The sequence below is a fragment of the Cebus imitator genome, unplaced genomic scaffold (genome assembly GCF_001604975.1).
Source record: "Cebus imitator isolate Cc_AM_T3 unplaced genomic scaffold, Cebus_imitator-1.0 Scaffold385, whole genome shotgun sequence".
Lineage (NCBI taxonomy): Eukaryota > Metazoa > Chordata > Mammalia > Primates > Cebidae > Cebus > Cebus imitator.
Window position 1 is genome coordinate 517,149 of NW_016107700.1, and position 27,150 is coordinate 544,298.

At 39.5% G+C, this 27,150-nt stretch overlaps 1 protein-coding gene across 4 annotated transcripts in view; it reads left to right on the forward strand.

Annotated features, from left to right (window-relative positions):
* FGD4 (FYVE, RhoGEF and PH domain containing 4) overlaps positions 1-27,150 on the forward strand; it is a 237,048-nt gene that overhangs the window by 52,528 nt on the left and 157,370 nt on the right. For 2 of the 4 annotated variants that reach the window (XM_017507908.2, XM_017507905.2), the window contains exon 1: positions 21,422-21,603. The exons of the other annotated variants lie outside the window; for them this stretch is intronic. Coding sequence is in view for 1 of the 2 variants with exons in the window: in XM_017507905.2 (XP_017363394.1) it covers positions 21,594-21,603 (10 nt within the window). In the remaining variant the exon portion in view is untranslated. Of the gene's footprint in view, positions 1-21,421; positions 21,604-27,150 lie in introns of those variants that run through there. 4 annotated transcript variants of the gene reach the window in all.

The window sequence follows — 27,150 nt, forward strand, 5'->3', positions numbered from 1 at the left end:
TGACCTCGTGATCCACCCGCCTGGGCCTCCCAAAGTGCTGGGATTACAGGCTTGAGCCACCGCACCCGGCCAGAAATATTCTTTAAAGTTCTGATTTCCTTTAGGCCCCAAGTTTCTTTCAATTTTTGCTAAGCACTTATTTGCATATATTGTAGTGAAGCATGTTATGTATGTACATAATGGATTAGTCATGTAGTGTGTTTTTGGCCCCAGCCACCTGAAGTTTGATTCTACAAGGGATTAAAGAAAAAGAACAAATGCGCATAGGGTATTTATACTATATGCTCATTGAAAGGCTGATTGAATAGTAATGGAAGAATAAGAATGGATAAAATTTACTGAGGGCTTCTATGTACCAGGTAGTATTCAAGGTGTTTTATCTCAAAAAAACTTGTCTGAAGATAGATGCTATTCTTACTCCATATTTTTACAGATGAGGAAACCAAAGCACAAAGAATATATGTTAATATTAAGGGCCATAGTTTCATAAATGATAGAGCAAGTGTAATGTGACTTGACATCCTGTGCTTTTTTTTTTTTTAGATAGAGTCTTGCTCTGTCGCCCAGGCTGGAGAGCAGTGCGTGATCTTGGCTCACTGCAACCTCTGCCTCCCTCGTTTAAGCAATTCTGTGCCTTGCCTCAGCCTCCCGAGTAGCTGGGATTATAGGCGCACACCACCACGCCTGGCTAATTTTTGTATTTTTAGTAGAGATGGGGTTTCACCATCTTGGCCAGGCTGATCTTGAACTCCTGACCTTTTGATCCACTGCTTTGGCCTCCCAAAGTGCTAGGATTACAGGTGTGAGCCACTACGCTCAGACCCATTCTGTGCTTTTAATAACTATGTTATGCTGATCCCTGTGTAAAAGACATTAAATTAAGAGTTAATAGAAAACGGGGCCTAATCATAATTTTATCAGTAAAGTTCAAGCTTGTACAAGTCATTTAATCTCTTGTTTGTTTCGTCATCCTAAATTATGAATAATATCTGTTCTACCTACAACTCTAACTTGTGATTAAATTGTTATTTAATAGGGATTAAAGCCAGAGAACAGTAGTGACTGTAGGCTAGGATACATTATGGAAATTAGAGGGACAGAGGAGTAAAGACAATAGAAAGTGTTAAAAAGTGCAGTTGACTTTTGAGCAACTTGGGGGTTAAGGGCAGTGATCCCTCTTCAGCTGAAAATTTACATATGACTTTTGATTCCCCCAAAACTTAATTTACTAATAGCCTACTATTGATCAGAAGCCTTACTGATAACATAAACAGTCAACTAATACATATTTTGTATGTTATAGGTATTATATACTGTTTTCTTCCTTGTCTTAAGAAATTGCCATAGCCCCCCCAGCTCTCACCTTTAGCAGCCACCAACCTCACCAGTCAGCAGCCATTAACATCAGACACTCTCCACTAGCAGAAGATTATGACTTACCAAAGGCTTAGATGATCATTAGTATTTTTTTTTTTAGCAACAAAGTGTTTGTGTGTGTGTGTGTGTGTGTGTGTGTGTGTGTGTGTGTGTGTACTTGTGTGTGTGTTTGTCTTTTGAGACAGGATCTTGCTGTGGTCACCCAAACTGTAGTGCAGTGGTGCCATCACTGGTCATTGCAGTGTTGGCCCCCTGGTCTCAAGTGATCCTTCTGCCTCAGCCTCCCAAGTAGCTGGGGCCACAGTCATACACCACTGTGCCTGGCTACTTTTAAATTTTTTGTAGAGATGGTGTCTTGCTATGTTGCTTAGGCTGGTTTTGAACTCTTGGCCTCAAGCAATCCTCCCACCTTGGCCTCCCAAAGTGTTAGGATTTCAGGCATGAGCCACTGTGTCCAGCCTAAAGTATGTTTTAATTAAGGATGTCTATTGTTTATTAAAACATAATGGTAGGGCACATGTGACAAACTGCAGTATATTGTAAACATAATTTTAACTTCTATATGTACTAGGAAATTAAAAAAAGCTTACAACTAGCTTTGAGTTATTCACTTTGTTGTGGTGGTCTAGAACCGAACTTGCAACATCTGCCTGTGTCTGTACATATAAAGAAATGTATTATAAGGAGTTGACTCACAAGATTATGGAGGCTGACAAGTCCAAATGCTCAGTGGGGTTGGCGGGCTTAAGACCCAGGAGAGCCAATGGTGCAGAACAAATCCAAAGGCCATTTGCTGGAGAATTCGCTCTTGTTTGGGAGGCTGGTCTCTGTTCTGTTCAGGCCTTTAACTGATTGGATGAGGCCCACTCACATTATGGAGGGCAGTCTGCTTTGCCCAAAACTTACTGATTTAATATCATCCAAAATACCTTCCAACTTGATGTATAAAATGAGCAATCACGGCTGAGCACAGTGGCTCATGGCTGTAATCCTAGTACTTCGAGAGGCTGAGGTGGGTGGATCACTTGAGGCCAGGAGGTCAAAACTAGCCTGGCTGATATGGCATAACCCTGTCTCTACTAAAATTACAAAAATCAGCCAGGCGTGGTGGTGTACACCGGTAATCCTAGCTACTCGGGAGGCTGAAACAGGGAAATTGCTCGAACCTGGGAGTGGAAGGTTGCTGTGAGCTGAGATGGCACCACTGCACTCCAGCCTTGGCTACAGAGCCAGATTCTGTCTCAAAAAAATTAGCAATCACAGCCCCTGTGGAATGTGGTACAGGCAAGACCTTTTTAGAGGACATCAGCCCTCTCCACCCTGCACCCAGAGCTTCTCTCCAAGCCCAGAATTTTAGCTACATTTTTATTGCAGATATATTTTATTAGGTAGAAATATATTTTATTTGGTAGAAATCCTAAAACCTATTTGAACCAAATAAAAATAGATAGGAAAGCATTTTATTGTGAAACAGTTAACAAATGTAAGGAATTTTGGGGAGTGGTGAATTAAGAGAGTGTGGGTAGAGTTTATTACAATTGTGTGGATTGTCACCTGTCATGAGGATTACAGTTTGGCAAAAGAAAGATAAACTCTTTTCTCGTTTTGAGCCTAGAATGTATGTTACTATCCATGGTGCAATAGGGGCCTTATTAGATAGATCTACAGGAAATTTCTGTCTTCATTCTAAGGGAGAGTGGCTTGCGGGACCTTAGGAACCTGGCTCTGCTACCCAGCCATTGGAGAAGTATCACCTCTTTTGGATGTTGCTGACGCTTCAAGGGAATTCCCTGTGGTGTTATTCAACTTGTTGGTTGAAGAATGAATAAATAAAACATATAATTAAAGTCTATATAGCAGCTACTGTTTAACCACATTATCTCATGTGAGCCTTGGAAGGAGCTAATAAAGTGGAGGGCATAGTCATATTTTTGCTCTTACAGAAACAGCAACCACAATTTAAGTCTTCTAGTCAGTGTAGGACAGTGTTTCGTACATAGGTGCTTAATAGAAATATTTGATTTAAAACCAGTCTTGTTCTGTTTTTGTAATGGTTTTCTTTTTTCTCTTCCATTGGTCTTTAATTTTAATTTTTGGCTGGGCCTGGTAGCTCACGCCTGTAATCTCAGTGCTTTGGGAGGCTGAAGCAGGCAGATCACCTGAGGTCAGGAGTTCGAGACCAGCCTGGCCAACATGGTGAAACCAGTCTCTACTAAAAATACAAAAACAAGTTGGGCATGGTGGTGGGCACCTGTAATCCCAGCTACTTGGGGGGCTGAGGCAGAAGAATTGCTTCAACATGGGAGATGGAGGTTGCAATGAGCCGAGATCACGCCATTGCACCACGGGCTGGGCAACGGAGTGATAACTCCTCTCAAAAAAAAATTTTTTTTTTTAATTTTTAGTTAATTCTTTTTTTTCTGAGTTGGAGTCTTGCCCTGTCACCCAGGCTGGAGTGCAATGGCATGATCTCAGCTCACTGCAAGCTCTGCCTCCTGGGTTCCTGTGATTCTCCTGCCTCAGCCTCCTGAGTAGCTGGGATTACAGGTGCCCGCCGCCATGCCCAGCTAATTTATATATTTTTATTGAGATGCATGTTGGCCAGGCTGGTCTCAAACTCCTGACCTCAGATGATCTGCCCACCTCAGCCTCCCAAAGTGCCTGGATTATAGGCGTGAGCTACCGCGCATGGCCTATTCTGGTGGTTTCTATCAGATTTTTAAAATACATATATAAACAGTATATATTTATTCTTTAAATGGAATTATACTGTTTTTTTCAACTTGTTTTTTTATTTATATATATTAGAAAGTTTCCACAGAAATCTTTTCTTTCTGTGGAACTTTCCAAATTCCCTAATTTGCCATCTTTTAATTTTAATTTAATTTATTTAATTTTTGAGACAGAGTCTTGCTCTGTCACCCAGGCTGGAGTGCAGAGGTGAGATCTTGGTTCACTGCAACCTCCGCCTCCTGGGTTCAAGCAGTTCTTCTGCCTGAGCCTCCCGAGTAGCTGGGACTACAGGCATGCGGCACCACACCCTGCTAATTTTTTTATGCTTTTAGTAGAGATGGGGCTTCACCATGTTAGCCAGGCTGGTCTCGAACTCCTGACCTCAGGCAGTCTGCCTGCCTCATCCTTCCAAAGCGCTGGGGTTACAGGCGTGAGCCACTGTGCCTGACTGTTTGCTGTCTTTTTAAAGACAGCATAGTATTTCACTCTATACCTAGACTACAATTTGTTTAAACCAATTTTCTATTAATAGACTTGTGGGTTGATAATATTTTATTTAAAAACTTTTTTTTTTCTCAAAAGTCACCATTTTTAGAGCAGATACATACTTGTCATTGAACAAATAAGTAATAATTTAATAGTTTAATATATTCACATTTTACTACACGTGTGGAAGTTTTCTAAGAATTATCCTATGTGAATTAGAATAATTCTACAACCTTTTGAGGGAGTTACTACACCTCTTCTAGAGTTACAGAAAGCCTCCAAGTTCCCTGTATGCCATCTTGACCCTCCCTAAGATGGACCAAAAGACAGGGGTGATTGGATCAGACATTTGAGGGCTCCCTAATCCAAAGTAGCAGGCAGAAGGAAGCAGCTGCCTAAATACAAAAAAGCAGAGCTTACAAGTTTTTGCTGGAGGTATTGATGCTAAAGTATTTGCTGGTTGCCATGAACAGGTTTCAGAAGAACTGCTTTCTTTTTCTGGTTTTTTTTTTTTTTTTTTTTTTTTTTTTTTTTTTTTTTTTTTTTTTTNTTTTTGTTTGTTTGTTTGTTTGTTTTTGAGACAAAGTCTCACTCTGTCACCCAGGCTGGAGTGCAATGGCACAATCTTGGCTAACTGCAACCTCTGCCTCCCAGGTTCAAGCTATTCTCCTGCTTCAGCCTCCCTAGTAGCTGTGACCATCACACCTGGGTAATTTTTCTATTTTTGGTAGAGACACGGTTTTACCATGTTGACCGGGATGATCTATAACTACTGACCTCAGGTAATCCGCTCTCCTCGGCCTCCCAAAGTACTGGGATTGTAGGCATGAGCCACTGCACCCAGCCTGCTTCGAAGGTTTCCTTGGCTCTTCCCACCAATTGTTTGGTGTCTGTGTAGTCCTTGCTGACTACATTCCACATTCTCATGTGAATTTACTTGATACACAGGGACTTGCCTTCTATTGGTCTGTATTCCCTGTCTGCCATCAAGAGTGGTATCTGGATTCCAACAGGGAGGCAGTGGATGCTGCCCACGCAGTTAAGGACTAGGCCCAGAACTGGCACAGCATCATTTCTGCCTGTGTTAATGGTCAAGGCAGTAATAGGCCTTGCCCATATCAGTGTGGGAAGTGACTTAGCAAAGATGAAGACACCTAGAAGTGTGGTTCACTGGGGATGATCACCAAAATAACCACTGACCAGAGTGTACTCTCTGACCCTTCACACATGCACGATAGAGCAGCCCACACAAGTCTCACTTATTCCATTGCTGCATCAGCTTGACACGTCCAGGATCTCATCCTGTAAATCAGGTCCAGGTGCAGGTGAGGCTCCTTGGGTGCATCCCATCTCAAACTGAAGACATATGAACTAAAGGGACACGTTATTTTCCCTTCTTCCCCACTTTCCATGCCAACATATAATGTAAGGCAGGGACAGGAAAATTGCATCAGATATTCCTCTTCAAAAAGATATTAGGGGTAGTGGAGAAATCAGAGCCCTGACACACTGCTGGTAGAAATGTAAAATGGTGCAGTTGCTTTGGAAAACAGTCTGCGTAGTTCTTCAAAGGTAGTTCTCTATGTTTAGTTCTAAACATAGAGTTGCCTTATGATCCAACAATTCTGTATCTAGGTATACTCAAAAGCAATGAAACCGTAGTTCCACAGAAAAACTTGTACATGAACGTTTATAGTTGCAATATAATAGGCAAAATGTAGAAACAACACAAATGTCCAACTGTTGAATGGATAAATCAAAAGCGATATGCTTATATAATGGAATTCTTTTGATCATACCAAAGAATAAAGTACTCCTACCTACAACATGGGTGAATCTTAAAAACGTGCTAAGTGAAATAATCCAGTTGCAAAAGACCACATATTTTATGCTTCCATTTACATGAAATGTCCCAAACAGCCAAATCTATTGACAGAAAGATTAACATTGCTTAGGCTGGGAGGGCTGGAATGGGGGAAGGTGGCAGCTAAAGGGTATAAAGTTCTTTTTGGGATGGAAGCGGTGGCTCATGCCTGTAATCCAGGCACTTTTGGGAGGCCAAGGTGGGTGCATTGCTTGAATCCAGGAATTTAAGAATAGCCTGGACCACATGGCAAAACCCCGTTTCTACAAAAAATACAAAAATTTTCTAGGCGTCATTGTGCGTGCTTGTAGTCCCAGCTACTTGGGAGGCTGAGGCAGGAGGATCGCTTGAGCCCAGGAGGTTGAGGCTGCAGCGAGCCATGGTTGTATCACTGTACTCCAGCCTGGGTGACAAAGCCAGACCCTATCTAAAAAAAAAAAATCTTTTTGGTATGATTAAAAGGTCTAAAATTGATGGTGGGTGTATTTATCTGTGAATATAGTAAAAACCTTGGCATTGTAAACTGTTATTTAAACAGAAAAAAAGCAGTAGATGTGACTGGGAGGCACATGGCCATCTCTGGTGCATAGCAGCTCTGACATCTGGCTCGATATATATCCTTGTTGAGGAACCAGTTCACTGCCTGGGTACTTCTGTTTGGCTCTCATCTCCATCCCCTAGGCTCTTGGCTGTCTTCTGATTCTTACTTTTCCATGAGAAATGGCCCATGTTTTGGGGCTCTTTCTGTCCGGTAAGGGTGCTAATATTTTTCATTTTTAACTGACTCTATTAGTCCAAACTGATGGTGCTTCCACTGGTATATTTCTCTGAAAAGCCTTTTGGGTTTTACCATGGATCTCTTAGGGGTTTACAACATTAGATAAAAAATACTCCCACATATCTTTTTAAGATAGGGCTTTCTTTACCTTAGACTGCCTTTAGATCAGACTGTGGTGTGAAAATACCTTTTATTGTCAAAAGCTCTACTGTCTGGTTTAGTTGGTACTCAAAGCACCCACTTAAGATTCTTTAAAGCCTTTTGTTCTAGCTATGTGATTCCAAAAGCATAGGTGTCTGTACCAGCAGCATTTGTATTACCTGGGAACTTAAGAGTTGAAGTCTCCATCCCAGACTTGCTAGATGAAAAACTGATGATCTAGCCCAGCAATCTAGGTTTTAATAAGCTCTCCAGCTGAGTCTGATGTATACAAAGTTTTAGAACCACTGGTCTAACTGAAAGTCCTTGAGCAACCACCTAAAATCTTCATGAGGTCTCAAAAAGAGTCTTGCCACCAGATCCTAGAGGCTCCACTTTACTGGTAGCACTGGATTTGATCTTTGCCCTAAGGCCATTTCTTATTTTGAGTGGTTTTAAGGTTAGCTGCTGAAAAGAGGAATTGTTGTTGTTGTTTTTTAATTTTTTAACCTATGAAGTCCAACTTATTTATATTTCCTCTAAATTTTGCTTAAGAAGGAACCAAACAGTTCCTTTTTTGATTCATCTCACTACTCCCGTCTTTTATTATAGGCAGTTAAAAACAAGCCAGTTGGTGCTTTCAGCATTCTTCTTGGAATCTCCTTAGCTGGGTCCATGAGTTCATTAAGTACCCTTTCTGTCTTCCACATTAGTGTATGAAATGGGTCTGCTGCTTTTTCTTAGGTCTCCATTTCTTTGGCTACCAATGACATTTCTGTATTGTTTTTCAAATCTTGACTCACAGTCTTCCAGCTGTTGTCTACTGCCTGGACCCAAAACCAGTACGTATTTTGAGTTTTTGCTACAGCAGAGCCCCATTTTTGATATCAGATTTTGTTTAGGTTATCTATGGTTGCTACAAAAAGTAATTAATAGTGTCACAGTTTAATGGCTTAAAACAAGTTTTTTCTTATGCACGGTCTTGCAGTTTGGCCAGAATTTGGTAGGAATGGCTTGTCTCTGATCTGTGTCTTGTCAGTTTGAGTGGCTCAATTAGATTTATTTCCAAGATACCTCAATTACATGACTGTCAAGTTGGTCCTACAACCTAAGATTTTAGTTGGGGTTGTCAATTGGAGCCTTAATTCTCCTCCACACAGCCCTTTCTGATGCATGTTTCTGCTTGGACTTTCATACAACTTGGCAGCTAGACTCCAAAAAACAGGAAGCAGAAGTTGCCACACCTCTAGCTAGGTGCAGGGGTATATGCCTGTAAACCCAGCTACTCAGGAGGCTGAAGTGGATGGGTCACTTGAGGCCAGCCCGGGTAACATAGTGAGACCCTGTTTCTAATTAAAAAAACTAAAAAGAAGTTGCCTGGTCTCTTAAAGATTAAGCTCACAATTGGCACACAGTGGAATTTCTGGTCTTTTCTGCTGCACAAAGCAGTCATATACCTAGCTTAGATTCAAGGAGGTGGAGAAATAGACTCCATATCTTAGTGGGGGTAGTGACAGGACGTGTAGCTGTCATTAATCCACTGTAATCTGTTAGCTGTTTTTCTTTAACAGTACTGAAATGACACTCTTATCTTAAGGTTATGAGTTGGTGAAAAGTAATTGTTTACTACTTGAGAAACTTGAAGATCTGGCCAGGCATGGTGGCTCACACCTGTAATCCCAGCACTTTGGGAGGCCCAAGTGGGTGGATCACCTGAGGTGAGGAGTTCGAGACCAGGCTGGCCAACATGACAAAACCCCATTTGTACTAAAAGTACAAAAAATTAGCTGGGTGTGTTGGCAAGGGGCCTGTAATCCCAGCTACTCGGGAGGCTGAGGCAGGAGAATCACTTGAACCCAGGAGGCGGAGGTTGCAGTGAGCTGAGATCACACCACTGCACTCCAGCCTGGGCAACAAGAGCGAGACTCAGAGAGTTCGACTCAAACAAAAAAGCAAGCAAGAAAACCTTTCTATATAAAGAGCCTCTCTTGTTATCAGTTTGTTGAAATTTTATTTTAGTATGGAATGCTTCGCAAATTTGCATGTCATCCTTGTATTCTTTCCTATGTCATTCCAATTTTAGTATAAGTGCTGCCAAAGTAAGCACTATTGAAAGAAATCTTAAATGGTATATTCCACAGATGGACAGAAGTCACTTTAAGTTTTTGCCAACAGAATAGCACTTTCCAGCACCATCAGTTGTGTCAAGGTTTGTGTGTGATAGGGAAGTGTAAATGCATTTATACATCTTACTTGATCTTAATAGTGAAGTGCATTTTTTTTAATAAAGCTTGCCTTATATACTGCTAAATGTAGAGAAATAGTCCCCTTCCACACACTCCCCTCCTCAAAATAGCAACCAGATGCTCTTTAAGAGTTGTGAACAATGAAAGGCGTAATCTGGATGCATTGTAGAAATGATTGTGGTAAACTAAAGAGTGAATAATGGGATGACAGAAGTCCGGGCTTTCTATCACTTGGAACTTTTGTGTGCAGCTGTTTGCAGATTGGTGGGAGATGACAGAACAGATGGTAGAAGAGGTCGCCTCTGCCTTTGCCCATTCACCCTGTCATCTGTTAGGTTTGCCCACACAGGATAGTAAATGGCTTCCTGAATTTGTTAAGCACTTAGGCTAGTAAATTTCTCTCTATCTAATATGGAGTTCTGTTTAGGGAAAAAAATATCAGATTAATGCTCTGTGACAATAGTGATTCAACAGAGTTTATATCTATCTTTCAGCTTTAAAATTCATAGAATCTGATTAGTATTAAGTCTTTGACCTTTATTTTTTATCTTATTGTACTGTTGATTTAATGCTTTTGTTTCTGGTTATACATTTTGTTGATAGCATCAGTAAGTTGTTGGTAAGTACTGACACAACTTGAATATTTTTCCTCAATGTGATTGTGTTTTTTAATGAGACAGAGTCTCACTCTGTTGCCCAGGCTGGGGAGAAGTTGCATGATCTTGGCTTTCACTGTAGCCTCCTTCTCTCAGGTTCAAGCAATTCTCATGCCTCAGCATCCTGAATAGCTGAAATTGGTGTATGCCACCACACCTGGCTAATTTTTTGTGTTTTTTGTAGAGATGGGGTTTCACCATGTTAGCCAAGCTGGTCTCAAACTCCTGACCTCAGATGATCTGCCCACCTTGGCCTCGCAAAGTGCTGGGCTTACAGATGTGAGCCATTGTGCCGGGCCTTTTGTTAAGTATTGAAATAACTTGAATATTTTTTCTTCAATATGATTGTTTGTGAAAATGTTTGGGACAGCACAAGTTTCCCTTACTTTCTTATAGTTTTACTCTCCCACATCTGAGTAGTTTGCAAGTATAACTTGTGCTTCCTCCTTTTTCTCTCTTCTTTGTTATTCCGTTTATGTTTTAATCTTCCATCCTCCTCATACCTTACCAAGTCTGGTGGAGTGACTTATTTAGGAATGATCTTAATGGGTAATGTGGTTGAGGCATGATCCGTGACATATGAATCTGCATGAGGAATCCTTCCAGCTATTTCTTGATATTCTCCATCCCAGTGTCAAACTTTCCTGGCATGATACCATTACCAACCGTTTCAACAATGATGCCCACACTCTTGGTTTCCAGAGATTATTTCCTTCTGTATCTGGCCAAATTATAATTCTGTTTGCTTTGGGACAGGCTAGATACTTATTAATCCATCAAGCAATTATTGTATGTGAGCTAGTAAAATGTTAACTAGGAGACACAGAGGTCAACAGGAAATGTTCACTGTAACTGGCACCTTGGTCTTCAGATTTTTTTCACTGTCAGATTTGAAAAGCAGATGTGGTTTTCTGAAGGCTTGGAGTGTGTACTTGTGCCATTTGAGGTCTCTGAGGTTTTTTGGTGCTCTTGCCTCACAAGTATACTTTAGTCATATTTAATAGGATCTTGTTTTATTTCCTACTAAATATGACTAAAATATAGTCATATGACTAAACTTTTGTAAAACTTACTACATTCTATATTATTTTTAATAGAGATAGGATCTCTCTGTGTTGCCCTGGCTGGTCTCAAACTTAGCCTTAAGCAGTCCTCCTACCTCTGCCTCCCATGAGGTCTTACTATTTTAAACTCCTGTTGTTAAGAATATATTCTTGCATATAATTTTTAAATCATCCTTTATTTCTCCTGGGTAGGTAAGTAACTTTCTGATTATATTCCTTAATTAGCTTACAGACCTCTCATTGCTGGGCTAATTAATTTTAATCCCCTAAAGATTTTTTTCATACATTTTACTTTTTCCTGTAGTTTTAGTAAATTGTCCAAATAGTTATATTCGTTTACTATTTAACAGAATTCTTTTTTTTTCCATTTGACCTTCTCTGTAGAAATCTAAGCAGAAAAATTTATAAAGCATTATTATTTTTTCTTTTCTTTTTTTTGAGACTGGGTCTCACTCTGTTGCCCAGGCTGGAGTGCAGTGGTGCAATCTCGGCTCACTGCAACCTCTGCCTTCTGAGTTTAAGTGATTCTCCTGCCTCAGCCTCCCAAGTAACTGGGACCACAGATGCATGCCTTCACATCCAGCTAATTTTTTGTATTTTTTATAGAGACAGAGTCCTGCCATGTTGCTCAGCCTGGTCTCAAACTCCCAGGCTCAAGTGATCTGCCCACCTCGGCCTCCCAAAGTGCCGAGATTACAGGTGCGAACCACCACACCCTGCCTGTAAAGTCTATTTTTCAGCGTATTCTGCTTATTTGCCCCAAATGGATATATTTGGTAATGGGTTTTTTTATTTTTTTCCTTGAGCCAGGGTCTTGCTCTATTGCCCAGGCTAGAGTGTAGTGGCACCATTATGGCTCACTACAGCCTTGATGTCCTGGACTCAAGTGATGCTCTCACCTTACATTCACAAGTAGTTGGGACTGTAGGTGTGCATAGCCATACCCAGCCAATTAAAAAAAATTGTGTGTGTGTATGTGTCTGTGTGTAAATGGCATCCCCCTATGTTACTCCAGCTGGCTTTGAACTCCTGAGCTCAAGCAGTCCTCCTGCCTCAGCCTCCCAAATTGCTGAGATTACAGGTGTAAGCCATGTGCCCAGCTCATGTTTGTGTTTTTCTTGATTTTTTTTTTTCTCACTTTTGTTAACCAGGATCATTCTGACTTCTAAAATCTGTTTGCACTATCACTTTTTATTTTGGTAGCATTTAGAAGCTATTTCTAGTTTGTCACCCAGGCTGTTTTTTAAAAAAGATATACCCATAAAAACTATAAAATCCTGATGAAAGGTCTACATAAACTGAGGGGAGGGGGATGGAGCAGAGTAGGACTCTCTAGAAATTTCCCCACATAGAAACTTCCATTTGAACAACTATTCACATGGAAATATATTTTCCACAAGAGCTAAGGAAATCAAATGAGTGATCTCAGTACTTGGACACATTCTTATATTACCTGCATCACTGCTTCTCCATCGCCAAGCAGTACAGTGTGAAGAGAGATATAGTTCGCTTAGGGGAAAGGGAGGAAGTGAGCACGGAATATTACCTTGGATCCCAACACTGGGCCTGCCACAATAAAACCCACCATCAGCCAGACCCCCACAGCGCCATTATCCAGGTGTACCTGTAGACCTGCCCTGGCAGCAGTTGAGACCACACAGCCCCAGGATTTAGGCGTGTGGTGAACTCAGTCCTCAGCCCACACCACCACTAGGCTGACATCAGTGGCTCCAGGTTGCAGACAGGCCTCACTGACCCTGGTCTTCTATCCTGCCCCTAACCCTAACCCTGCTATAGCAGGCCCCATGCTTCTGGCACTGCCTTGCTGGCCATAGCTACACTGGGGTTCTGGAATGCCCCAGTGCTGTACGAGCCGCATTTTCCCTGTGCTCTGGCAGTCCTGTGCCAGCTGCAACTATCCCAGGATTTTGGTGCCCCCCAGCACTGTGCCTGCTGCAGGGCTTTCCCAGACAAAGCAAGTCTGTGAAGACTACAATAAGTGCCTATTTCTCCAAATGCACAGATATCGACCACAAGAATCAGGGAAACATGGCATCACCAAATAGACAAAATAAGGTGCCAGTGAATAACACTAAAGAAAAAGAGATGTATGTACTGCCTTGTAAAGAATTCAAAATGACTGTTTTAAGGAAGCTTAGTGAACTTGCATAAAATACACAGAAACAAATTAATGCAATGAAGAAAATAGAAGGTGACCAGACTGAGAAATTTAATAGAGAGATTGAAATAATAATTTTAAAGCAGCTAGCCTAGAAGTAAAAAATAACAGTGAATGAAATGAAAAATGCAATAGAGAGTATCAACAACAGAATTAGGAGAATCTGTAAACTCAATGACAGATTATTTGAAAATGTGGTCAGAGGAGAAAAAAAGAATGAAAAGTAATGAAGAAAGCATATGGAATTCAGGGCACAACATCAAAAGAACATATGGTTGAGTCAGAAGTTCATGAAGGAGAAGATAAATATAAAGGAGTAGAAAGCTTATTTAAATAAATAGTAGTATAAAACTTTCTAAACCTGGAGAAAGATAGAAATATTCAGGTTTAGGAAAAGTCAGAAGTCTGCAATCAGATTCAATCCAAGTAAGATTATCCCAATACACATTATAATCAAACTGTTGAAGATCAAAGACAAAAGAGAGGACATCCTGATAGTAGCAAGGGGAGGAAGCAAATAACATAAAGAAGTCCCAGCATCGTTAGCAGCAGGCTTCTCAGCTGAAACACGCTAAGGGTGATATATTCAAAGTGCTAAGGGGCAAAAAATGGCAACCATAAGTACTGTACCCAGCAGATCTATCCTTCACAAATGAAGAAATAGACTTTTCCAGACAAGCAAAAGCTTGGGGAGTTCACCACCACTGGACCTTTTCTTTAAAACACATACACACACACACACATGCGCGTACACATGAAATACTAATGGCTGCTTTTCAAGCTCAAAGGAAAGTCTGCTAATGAGTAACATGAAAATATCATGAAACATGAAAGTATAAAACTCACTGGTTAAAGGAAATACACAGTCAAATTTAGAATACTCAAATATGCCAGGTGTGGTGGCTCTCTCCTGTAATCTCAGCACAGCACTTTTGGAGGCCAGGCAGCCTTTGAGGTCAGGAGTTCAAGACCAGCTTGGCCAACATGGTGAAACTCCATCTCTACTAAAAATACAAAAATTAGCTGGGAGCAGTGGCGCATACAGTACCTGTAATCCCAGCTACTCAGGAGGCAAAGGCATGAGAATCAATTCAACCTGGGAGGCAGAGGTTGCAGTGAGCTGAGATCATGCCACTGTACTCCAGCGTAGGCGACAGAGCAAGACTCTGTCTCAAAAAAAAGAATATTCAAATATTGTGCTGGTATGTAAATTATATCTTTAGTATGAAAGTTAAAACACAAAAGGCAAAACTCCATCTCTCAAAAAAAAATTTAAATAGGAGAGAGGACAGTGACTAAAGTAAATAAATGAAGTGACATTGTATTCATGGATTGGAAGGCTCAATATAGTAATGATCTCAGTTATTCCAAATTTATATGAAGGTTTAAGACAATTCCTATAAAATTTCTAGCAAGATTTTTGTAGCTATACACAAGATGATTCTAAAGGTTTACATACAAAGACAAGGTAGTAGACTGGGCATGCTGGCTCATCCTGTAATCCCAGCACTTTGGGAGGCCAAGGCAGGCAGATAGCTTGAGTCCAGGAGTTTGAGGTCAGCCTCGGTAACATGGGGAGACTTTGTTTCTACAAAAATGCAAAAGTTAGCCAGGTGTGGTGGCTGTAGTCCCAGCTACTCAGGAGGCTGAAGTGGGAACATTGCTTGACCCCAGGAGATTGAGGCTGCAGTGAGCCAAGATTGTGCCACTGTTCTCCAGCCTGGGTGACAGAATGAGACCCTCTCTGGAGGGAGAGAAAAGCAAAGTAACTAGAATAGTTAACAGTTTTGAAAAAGAATAATGCGGCTGGGCACGGTGGCTCATGCCTGTAATCCCAGCACTTTGGAAGGCCAAGATGGGCGGATCACCTGAGGTTGGGAGTCCAAGACCAGCCTGACTGACGTGGAGAAACCCTGTTTCTACTAAAAATACAAAATCAGCTGGGCGTGGTGGTGCATGCCTGTAATCCCAGCTACTTGGGAGACTGAGGCAGGAGAATCGCTTGAACCTAGGAGGCGGAGGTTGTGGTGACCCAAGACCACGCCATCACACTCCAGCCTGGGCCAAAGAGTGAAATTTCATCTCAAAAAAAAAAAAAAAAAAGAATAATGTATGTGGTATCACTCTACTCACTTTTAGAATGTATTATGTCACTACAATGTTCAAGAGTGTGATACTAGAAGAGATAGACAAGTAAAGCAAACTGAATATAGAACCCAGAAATAGGCATGTGCAAGTACAGTCAGCTGATCTTTGACAAGGTGCAAAAATATTACAGTTGAGGATGGGTGATCTGTGTAACAAATGATTATAGAGCAGTTGGATGCCCGTGGACAAAAAAATAAAAATCCTTACATAAAAATGAGCTGAAATCGACCATTTAATAAAATGTTAAACATAAAACTGTAGTACTTTTTAAAGAAAACATAGGAGAAAATCTGACAAAGTGTTCTTAGCCATGACACCAAAAGCATAATCCATAAAAATAATTGATCACTCGAATTTCATTGAGAGTGAAAGCTTTTGCTTTGTAAAAGTCTATGTTAAAAGGTAGAAAAGACAGCATATAAATTGGGGGAAAAAACCGCTTGGAAACTCTATATTTGACAGACATTCTATCTAGAATATATAAACAGACCTCAAAAATCAGTGGTGAAAAACTCAATTAGTTAGAAAATGGCAAACGTAATGACATGTTTCACCACAAAGGATGTACAGAAGATAAAGGAGATAACCACATGTGAACACTTATCATAACACCTAGCAGTTATACTTCTGGGCATTTATTCCAGAGAAATGAAATGTTACAGCCACACAAAAAGTTGTACATGAATGCTCATACCAGTTTTATTTGTAATAGCCAAAACCTAAGAGCAATGAACTTTTTTTTTTTTTTTTTTTGAGTCAAAGTCTCGATCCGTCACCCAGACTGGAGTGTAGTGGCATGATTTCATCTCACTGCAACCTCTGCCTCCCAGGTTCAATTTATTCTTCTGCCTCAGCCTCCCAGGTAGCTGTGATTACAGGTGTACACCACCATACATGCTAATTTTGGTATTTTCAATATTTCATCTCAAAAAAGATGACAGGGTTTCATCACATTGGCCAGGCTGGCCTCAAACTCTTGACCTCAGGTGATCCACCTGTCTTGGCCTCCCAAAGTGCTGAGATTACAGGCGTGAGCCACCTTTCCCTGCCAAAATGTTCTTTAATTTATGAATAGCTAAACTACCTGCGGGACATTCACGTAATGGAATTCTGTGCAGTAAGAAAAAAGAATGTGCGATTGGTACTTGCAAGAACTTGAATGACTGTCAAGGGCATTATGTGGAATGTAAAAAGGTAATCTCAGAAAGTCACGTACTGTGTGATTCCATTTATATAACAAACATTCTGTAAATGACAAAATGATAGAGATGGAGAACAGGTTAGTAGTTGCCAAGTGTTAAGGATACTGGGGAGAAGGGCATTGGGTGCCACTAAAGGGGTAGTCCCAGGGAACTCTGTGGGAATGATTGTCTGTCTTTTAATTGTGGTAATGAATACACAAGTTTATACAAGTAATAAAGTGATATAAAATCAAAAACATTGTACCAATGCAAGTGTTCTAGTTTCGATATTGTATTATATAGTCTTACAAGATATAATGATCAAAGGAAACTGGGTGAATGGTACACTGGACCTCTGTAATATTTTTGCAATTTCCTATGAGTCTGAGTATTTCAAAAAAAAAAGTTAAAAGATATATTCAAAAAAAAAAAAAAAAAAAAAAGATATATTCAGACTTTAAATCTATACTGTCTACTAGCCACGGGTTGCTTTAAAAATGAATATCAGGCCAAGTGTAGTGGCTACTGCCTGTATTCACAGCACTTTGGGAGGCTGAGGTGGGCAGATCTCTTGAGGTCAGGAGCTTGAGACCAGCCTGACCAACATGGTGAAACCCTATCTCTACTAAAAATACAAAAATTAGCTTGGTGTAGTCACATGCACTTGTATTGCCAGCTACTCGGGAGGCTGGGGTGGGAGGATCACTTGAACCTGGGAGGCAGAGGTTGCAGTGAGCCGAGATTGTGTACTCTAGCCTGGGTGACAGAGTGTGAGACTCTGTCTCAAAAAAAAAAAAAAAAAAGCCAGAATATCTGAAATAATGTTAATTTCAGTTCCTTGATCACATGAACCATGTTGCAAGTGTTCATGTGACCACCTTATTATATAGCACAATTATAGAACATTTCCATTATTGCATAAAGTTCAATTGGGCAGTGTGATCTACATAAACTCCTCTACTCTAGTGCCGGTTGTCACCTACAAATTTCTTAGAGAACAGACTCAAACTTATAAATCAAAACAATAGTCTATACCAGTAAAATTAAATAGAATAAATTTAACGTGTATTTTTTCAAAAGTGCCATGAATTTCGAGGCCACATTCTATGTTTTAATAAGAAAAGGAAATGAAATATTTGCTTCATGTTTGAAGTAGGAATAAGGTGTTTTTCCTTATCTGCCAAAGTAGTTGCTATCTTTTTCCATAATCACAATATAGCATATTTAGGAGATAGGCAAAATAGAGAAGGATGAGTAGGGAAAAACTGCTATGAAAAATATTTTTGTTTTCTATTTCTTAGTGACCAGCTTACCAATGGTAGCTTACCATTGCAGAGGAAGTGTGATTTAGCAACCATATCTTAAACCAAAATTCTATTTCTGGCTCGAAGTGAGCTTGAGGAAGTTACAAATGTATTCTTCTCATTTGTACAGCAAATAAGCAAATTAAGATAAAAGCAACTATTGCTGGGTGGACTGTAGGGCTGCAAGATATGTTAGTCTAAAATGATCCCACTATTCCAGATTATGTATAAAATAGTTTGCTTGCAAGTAGATTAAATAGAGTTTTCAGGAATTATGCAAATAATCACATGACGTAGAAAGAGCAGCTTTACCAGACATAAAAATTTTTAAGGCTTGAATTTGGGGGGGAAAACACAAGAAAACAAAGACATAGGGTAAAAGTTTTTATTTCATCCCAGGTTAATTAATAATTTTGACAAACTTTGGGAGGATAAGCAGACGTTCTGCACTTTAGAGACCAGGTTTTGAAGTTAAATAGGTCAAGATTTGCATTCCAGACCTGCCATTTACTATCTGGAAAGTTACTTTCTCAGTTACAGATGATATATAGATGGTCTCAATTTTAACACCTAATAATGACTTTTTGTTGAGGTTGTTCTAAGGAGAGCACATACCAAGTTAAGTATACGGCTATAATTACTGATAACAATCTTAATTTTATCAAGATACAGAATATAATGGTAATGTTAGGAAAATATAAATAGCTTAGCGTATTATCCTTATATGAAGCTTTATTTTTAGACACATGATAATTTTTTTTTGTGTGGGTGGGATACTAATTTTAGCTTGTAACAAATTGGTTAAAATCAAAGTTCCTATAGCCATTCTGAAATTAAAGCTTGTGTGAGTAAATTGATCAAGATCACTTGATTTAAAGCCAGTAGGGACAAATCTGTATTTTGTAAAATCTAGAAGGCAGAGAGAATCTGTGCAGACAACTCAGAAAAATAGCACAGTCACACATCCATGAGCATAATTTTATTTCAGTGTAATCCCTGCAAGATTTTTCTATGGCTAGATCCATATAATCTCTAAATGAATAGTGAAAAGGTTTAGTTGATTGTAAAGATATATAAAAATTTGTAATAAAAATCTGTAATGTACAATGTCAAATCATCAGAAAAGATTCCATATAACTTTTCTTTTTCTTTGCCTTCCAAACTGCCAAAACATTGAAAAAGAGGTCAAGAACAAAGGCCAGAATACTCATGAGGATCGTTCTGGCCCTGGTTCACAGTAACAGTGCAGGAGAGTTCCAGTTTTAGCCTATAGCTCATTGACATATGGTCAGTTTGAAGTTTTGAAGTTTTCTGTAGTACTTTTCTGAGGTAGAGAGAGGGAACCAAAAATACTGACATCCTCATTTGACATCGTCACGCCAGCCTGTGTAAGTCCCAGCACTTCCTGTGTAAAGCCAATCCTAACTCTAGAGGATACCCTCAGCCCTCAGCTGACCTGCATGAGGACGATGGCAGGAATTGGTGAAGTTTCGACAGCATTAGCCCTCAGATGGACGCCACCACATGTATGAACATACCATGTCTTATTATTATACCTTTCACTTCATAAAGATCAGCTTTTAAAGTTTATGAAAATTACATTCATTCACAGCAAGTGATTGTTGCAGGTAGGTTACTAACTCTCAAAATCACCACTCCATTACAGTATTATACTAGATGATGGAGTGTTCAGGAAAGAGCTAATTATTTAGATGTATAATGCCTTGGAAATTACACCAAAAAATCTATTGGAAGCTCTGAAGTATACATTTCTTGTGTTCCTCAGGTAGTATGGCTTTATCTTGACTGCCTTAACAGTCTCGGCCTCAATTTTCTTATCCATACAGTGGGAGGATTTCTAAATGTCTTAAGACTTTATGATGTTATTGTGTATTTCTCCAGGTAGTTTCCTCCATGCTTTCACTTGTTGGTTCATAAGCTATATCAGGTGTCTGTTTTACTATACCCATCAAAATTTCTTCACGTACTTTCAAAGTGCTTTAAGGTAATACACAATTTTTAGTTTGTTATTCCTGTAGTAACATAGTTGAGCTGAGTCTAATTATTATGGTTTGATTCTGACTATAACATATAAATATCACAGGAAAAGGGACGTGTGTTATGTAAATGTTGAATTTACATGGTGATTAATGTTTAGGTATTTTTAAAAATCTGTTATGTGATCTGTTAACTAAAATATCCCTTTTTAGGCTGTGCATGGTGGCTCACGCTTGTATCATCCCAGCACTTTTGGAGGCCGAGGCAGGTGGATTACCTGAGGTCAGGAGTTCAAGACCAGCCTGGCTAACATGGTGAAACCTTGCCTCTACTAAAAATACAAAAAACTAGCCAGGTATGATGGCAGGCACCTGTAATCCCAGCTACTTGGGAGGCTGAGGCATGAGAATCACTTGAACACGGGAGGTGGAGGTTGCAGTGAGCTGAGATCACACTACTGCAGTCCAGACTGGGTAACAGAGAGAGACTCTATCTCCAAAAAAAAAAAAAACAAAAAAACAAAAAAAAAACCCTATTTTATTTTTTAAGAAATTGTGCCTCACTCTGTCGCCCAGACCAAGGTACAGTGATATGATCATAGGTCACTATGTAACCTCAATCTTCTGGACTCAAGTGATCCTCCTGCCTCAGCCTCTTGAGTACCTGGGGCTACAGGCACATGCCATAACACCCAGCTAAGTTTTTGAAATTTATTTTTGTAGAGATGGGGTCTCACCATGTTACCTAGGTTGGTCTCAGACTTCTGGCCTCAAACATAAGACATTCATTTTAATTTATAATTTTTATTTATGGGCATAATGAGGATGAGAAATTTGCCTCATCAGTGCCTTCCTTTTTAAAAACGTGACATGTTTTTGTAAAGAAATTACTTGGGATTGCTAGGTAACCCCCATATCCATTCCTGGAAAAAAATGGAAGCCCTTGTTTGCTTTTGGGAATATCGAGAGCTTACACAGTTTCACTATTCAGCATTGCTTGTACTATTTCTTACAATTTTCTGATGTCTGTCAAAAAGAATCCTGAGATTCTTTTAAGATATGTATTTAAAGGGAAGTTTGTTATAAGCCTAAATGCCATAAATGCAATAAAGCCATGTGCATTTGGCATCATACTTCCTAGTCCACCCAGTATTCTAGAGCTCTCTCAGTACATTTTGAAACACCTTCATGGAATTTTGAAATGCATTACTTGCGTAGTTCCTTGACGCTGCATCACTGCTAGAAGAAGAGTTATGAAATAGATCTCTGTACTTCCCATTAGTTAGTTCTTTGTCATGTTGAACACTAGGTGCATATGTGTCTAGTGTCTAAGTACAGAATGCCTATAGTTTCTACTAACAAATTATGGATCCACATCCTTGCTCCAGAAACAGGAAATAGGTTAATCAGAAGATTGCTGGATGTTATGAAAGGAATCTTTTATGGGGGGCTGTGAGTATTGTTTTACAATTGCCATTTCTGAAATATCTCAGGGTAAAACATTTGGATTTTTTCAATATGCAACGTATAAAATAGATGAAGTCACTGGTATTTCTCTTTGTTGACTATTAAATGATAATTTCTACCATTACAGAAAAATTATTGTGGATTTTCTTTAGAATAGTTCAGTGCTGTCGTTTTAGCACAAAGGTGTGTTTTTTCTTACTTTCATGATCCAGGAACAATTACTTGAGGGAATGGCATTTCTCCCTGTGAGTTCCTAGCACAGCAGTGTTTCCTGAGAGCAGTGGAAGTGAGCTGTGCTTTACGTGCAACCACTGTTGACCCTTGTCACCCCAGTCTTTTATTATAACCTCTTTCCTTCTACTTTTGTCACGTCTTTCTATTTCTAATATTTAAGATTTATGCTTTACCCAGTTTCTTAAAACTTATTTGTACACCTAATATTCTCTTGGTCATCTGTTATTTGGGGATAACATCCAGGTCAGCTGAGGGCTGGGGGTGTCTCCTACTTCTAAAACATTAGCAAGGTACATTGGTAATTCTCAGGTTTAAGGATTTCTTGAAATAACATTATCTGATTTATTGGGATCTGAAGTATAGTTGGCTTGACTAGATACTTTTATCATTGTGGCTTAAGAGATCTTGTAATCTTTTATTTTTAACTGAAAAATCATTTTAGGTAAATGTTTTTGTTCAGTAAAACATTTTAAATTTTAAACCAATATTTTTGTTGAGTAGGAAGGAGAAAAAAATAAACATCCACGTATAAGCTACTGTAACATTTTGAGGTGTTTTTCCTCTTTGTATCTATTATTTTGTGAAACTGAGGCTGTACTATATGTGGATTTGAATTACGCCTCTTCCCCTGACCTCCACCATGTGTCATCAAATTATTTCAGGTTACTAAAAATTCTCAGGAAATATCCGTTTCAGTTGCTATACACTATTCAGTTACAGGGTAGTGCCTTAATTAACACATCTACTATTGTTAGATATTTAACATTTTTCAAAATTTTGTTTTATAAATAGCCATGAAAAAAACATGAATTTGTAAGACTATCTTGCAAGGTCCCTTTGGTGTGTGTGTGTGGAGGGACTCATTGTAGTTGTATTCTTGATTTTAAGATATCGATAATAGTTCAACCTGAGATTTTTAAGCACAAACATTGAATTAGGATTTTAAACAAATATGTTGGGCATATCTTTGTTTAAACTTATGAATATTATCCTTTTTAAACTTTTACTTCTATGTGACAGATAGTGATGTGCTTGCCATTTTAAAATTTATATTATTATTATTGTTGTTGTTATTTTTTAAGAGACACTCTTACTCTGTTGCCCAAGCTGGAGTACAGTGGCATGATCTCAGCTCACTGCAACCTCTGCCCCCTGGATTTAAGTGATTCTTATGCCTCAGCCTCCCAAGAATTACAGGTGCATGCTACCATGCCCAGCTAATTTTTGTGTTTTTTATAGAGATGGGGTTTCACCATGTTGGCCAGGCTGGTCTTGAACTCCTGACCTCAAGTGATCCACCTGCCTTGCCCTCTCAATGTTCTGGGATTACAGGCGTGAGCTGCCATGCCTGCCCAATTTATATTATTTTTTTGGAAACAAAGTTTTGTCACTATGTTGTCCAGGCTTGACTTGAACTCCTGGGCTCAAGCAGTCCTCCCACCTCAGCCTCCTGAGAGCTGGGACTATGGGCAAGTACCACCAAACCTGGCTTAGCTATTTTAAAAATGTGGATTCATTGCTTTTTTCAGAGAGAGAAAGTAGAATGGAAGCCATAGAATTTATTCAAATAGCTGGACCATTGAGAAAACTAATAGAGGACTTCAACTAAGGCAGGCCCTTCTATGTTCCAAGTCTCATATGAATGAAAACTAGATCCATGCATGGGAGATAAATCAAGCATGGGCTGTGAAAATGTTGGTAACTGGAAAAACACTAATTCACAAAGCTTTTGGCCAGTTTTTCTTTGTTTTATCAGGTTATCAATGGCCTGAGATTTTCCCAAATAATTCAGCCACAGGGAAAAAAAAAAAGAGAGAGAGAGGGAGAGAAAAAGCTTTTTGTTTTTGTGACATTGTAAAAAGTTACTGTGTCACAGACTTGGACCAAAATGGTGTACTGACCTTTCTTGTGGAATGAATAGAACTGAGTTTAGAGTACTTTGAGTTACTTATAAATTCTTAAGTATGCCTTCTGTTTAAAACTTACAGTCATAAAGATAATAAGAGAAATCACTAGCGTAATATGATTATACAGTCAGAATTTGGAAGTTTGAAGTCTTATCGTCAAGTAATTTTAGATCAGAAAATTTGAGGATTTTTTTTTTTTTCAATTTGACTTCAAGATCTCAGGGAATTCCTTTTTTTATTTGCCCATTCTTTTTGTTCCCCTTGTTAGCGTAGATGGTGTAATATAGACAACAACCTAATTTTTTTGTTTATCTAATTTTTATTAAATCCCAGATACATGTTAATATTAAAAAATAAGTTGGCCATGGGCAGTGGCTCATGCCTGTAATCCCAGGACTTTGGGAGGCCAAGGCGGGCAGATCACGAGGTCAGAAGTTTGAGACCAGCCTGGCAAACCCCATCTCCACTAAAGATACAAATAATTTAGCCGGGTGTGGTGGTGCACACCTGTAATCTCAGCTACTGGGGAGGTTGAGGCAGGAGAATTGTGCCATTGCACTCCAGCCTGGGTGACAGGGTGAGACTCCATCTCAAAAAAAAAAAAAAAAGTAAAAGCGGAATTTATTACAAAACCTATGTTTTATTCTCTATGATAAGCAATGAATGTATTTATTTGTAAAATTAAAAGTAGCCTCACCATTAATCTGAAAACCAGTAGTACTAATTTTTCCCCTTGTATTTGCCATCATTTTCTTTCTTTTTTTTATTTTTATTTTTGTATTTCTTGCATCTCAGCCTGCTTCTCTTCAGAGTGTGACTGTAGTGCGCAGAAGTGTTCTAAGGATCAACTTTATGACTGAACCAACTGGACTCCTGTCCAGTAGTTTATACCCTTCTTGGCATCTCTCCTGCCCATTTGTTTAATCTTTCCAACTCATTTAATCCTCTGGCATTAGAGCCGACAGCTGAAGTTGCATATGGAGTTCATAACATAGCTGAATAATAAAATGTCATGACCCAGTTCTTGTATAGTTTTACTGATGACTAAATCGGCAACTCAAATGTTGAAGTGGGAATGATCAAGCTGTGTAATTTTCTTTGGAAGTTCACGTATATTCAGTGAATAGTTTTACTTCGTATGTCTTTCTATAGCAGAAATGCTACAGACTTATTTGGCAGGTCAGGTGGAGCAATTTCTTGACTTTATAAGAAGAAAGTTTGTGTATAAAAGGGGTTGATGATTGATTGAGTGATATTGTGTGTGAGAACTTCTTGTCTTATTGCTTATTGAGCACCTGTCAGACACAGTGCGTTGTGTTATGTACACATTATTCCTGATCCTGAGAAGAATCTTGTAAGAGAGGTGATATGACCCTATTTTTCATGGAGAAAGTAAGCTCAATTAGATTATCTTATTTATATCAAAAACCCAATCAAAACTTTGGCCCATTAAAAACATTTTTTTTTTTTGTCTTGTTGAGTTGTCTGAGTTCTTTGTATATTCTGTATTGTCAGAATTATGAGCTAAAAGTGTTTTTCTTCTCTAAGGCTTCCTTTTTTATACTTGGTATCCTTTGAACAGTGATGTCCAGTTTCAGTCTCTTCCTGTACAGTTAGGTCTCTGTATCCTGTTTAAAAAACTTTGCCTACCTGAAGGTCATAAAGATATTTTCCTATAGTATTTCCAGAAGCTTTACTATTTTACCTTTCACATTTAGGTCTGTGATTCATCTGGAATTGATTTGAATGAATAATGAGAGACAGGAGTCAAGATTCATCTTTTCGTCCCATTTGCCCACTATATTTCAGTGGCAACTTTGTAATCTCTACAGTTTTGACTACAAATTCTGATATTTGATATTTCTAGAATGTAAACTACCTCAGATTCTTTTTGTAGCTTTTCTTAAATTGTCTCAAGCATAGACTATATTTTCTATTTTATCTCAGCTAGTACAGTGAGATAAAATAGAAAATATATGTTGTAGGAAAAGAGATTTTATCAGTCTTTTCTTTTTGAGATGGAGTCTCGCTCTGATGCCCAGGCTGGAGTACAGTGGCGCAATCTTGGCTCACTGCAACCTTCACCTCCTGGATTCAAGCAATTCTCCTGCCTCAGCCTCTAAGTAGCTGGGACTACAGGCACCTGCCACCACAGCCGGCTAATTTTTGTATTTTTAGTAGAAGAGAGGGTTTCACCATGTTGTCCAGGCTGGTCTCAAATTCCTGACCTTGTGATCCATCCACTTCAGCCTCCCAAAGTGCTGGGATTACAGACGTGAGCTACCACGCCCAGCCTTAGCAGTCTTTTTTAATGGATGACAGCAGCTGGGATGTATACATTCCTCCAGGGAAAGAAAAGGAAATGGCTTCACATTGCTGGATGGGAATAGAACGTGTGTCGTTTCTGGGTAAAATCTTCCTAGCTGCACTTTTCCCATAAATTTCTTTCTACTAAAAATCATGGAAGTTTGGATTATAGTTCCTCTCACAGGATTGAAAGCAAGTATCAGAGGAGCCATCTATTCAAAACAGAGTTCTTCAACTGCAGTAACCAATGTGTTCTGTACGTGCGCTAAGGTATCTTTTCAGTCAGTCTACATCAGTTCACCAGAGTGGGGACCTTTCACCCCGCCTCATTTGTTTTGTTTCACTTACTCTTTTCAATGGCCTATTTTATTTTATTTTATTTTATTTTTTTGAGCCAGAGTCTTGCTCTGTCGCCCAGGCTGGAAGTGCAGTGGTACGATCTCGGCTCACTGCAGCCTAGGCCTCTGGGGTTCAAGCACTTCTTCTACCTCAGCCTCCCGAGTAACTGAGACTACAGGTGCACACCACCACACCCGGCTAATTTTTGTATCTTTAGTAGAGATGGTGTTTTACCATGCTGTCCAGGCTGGTCTCGAACTCCTGACCTCGTGATCTGCCTGCCTTGGCCTCCCAAAGTGCTGGGATTACTAGTGTGAGCCACTGCACTGGCTAATTTTATTTTTAAGTAAGCACTCAGGTAAAGAATTCCATTGAAGACTTGGTTTTGGCCATTACAAAGAATAATGGATGTTGTAATACCTTCTGCCAGTTAAAAAACTATGAAACGGACTGGATGCGGTGGCTCATGCCTTTAATCCCAGCACGTTGGGAGGCCGAGGTGAGTGGATCACAAGGTCAGGAGTTCAAGACCAGCCTCACCAACATGGTGAAACTTTGTCTCTACTAAAAATACAAGAATTAGCTGGGCATGGAGGCGCGTGCCTGTAATCCCAGCTACACAGAAGGCTGAGGCAGAAGAACTTCTTGAACAGGGACCCAGGAGGTGGAGGTTGCAGTGAGCCGAGATTGCACCACTGCACTCCAGCCTGGGCTACAGAGCGAGACTGCGTCTCAAAAGAAAAAA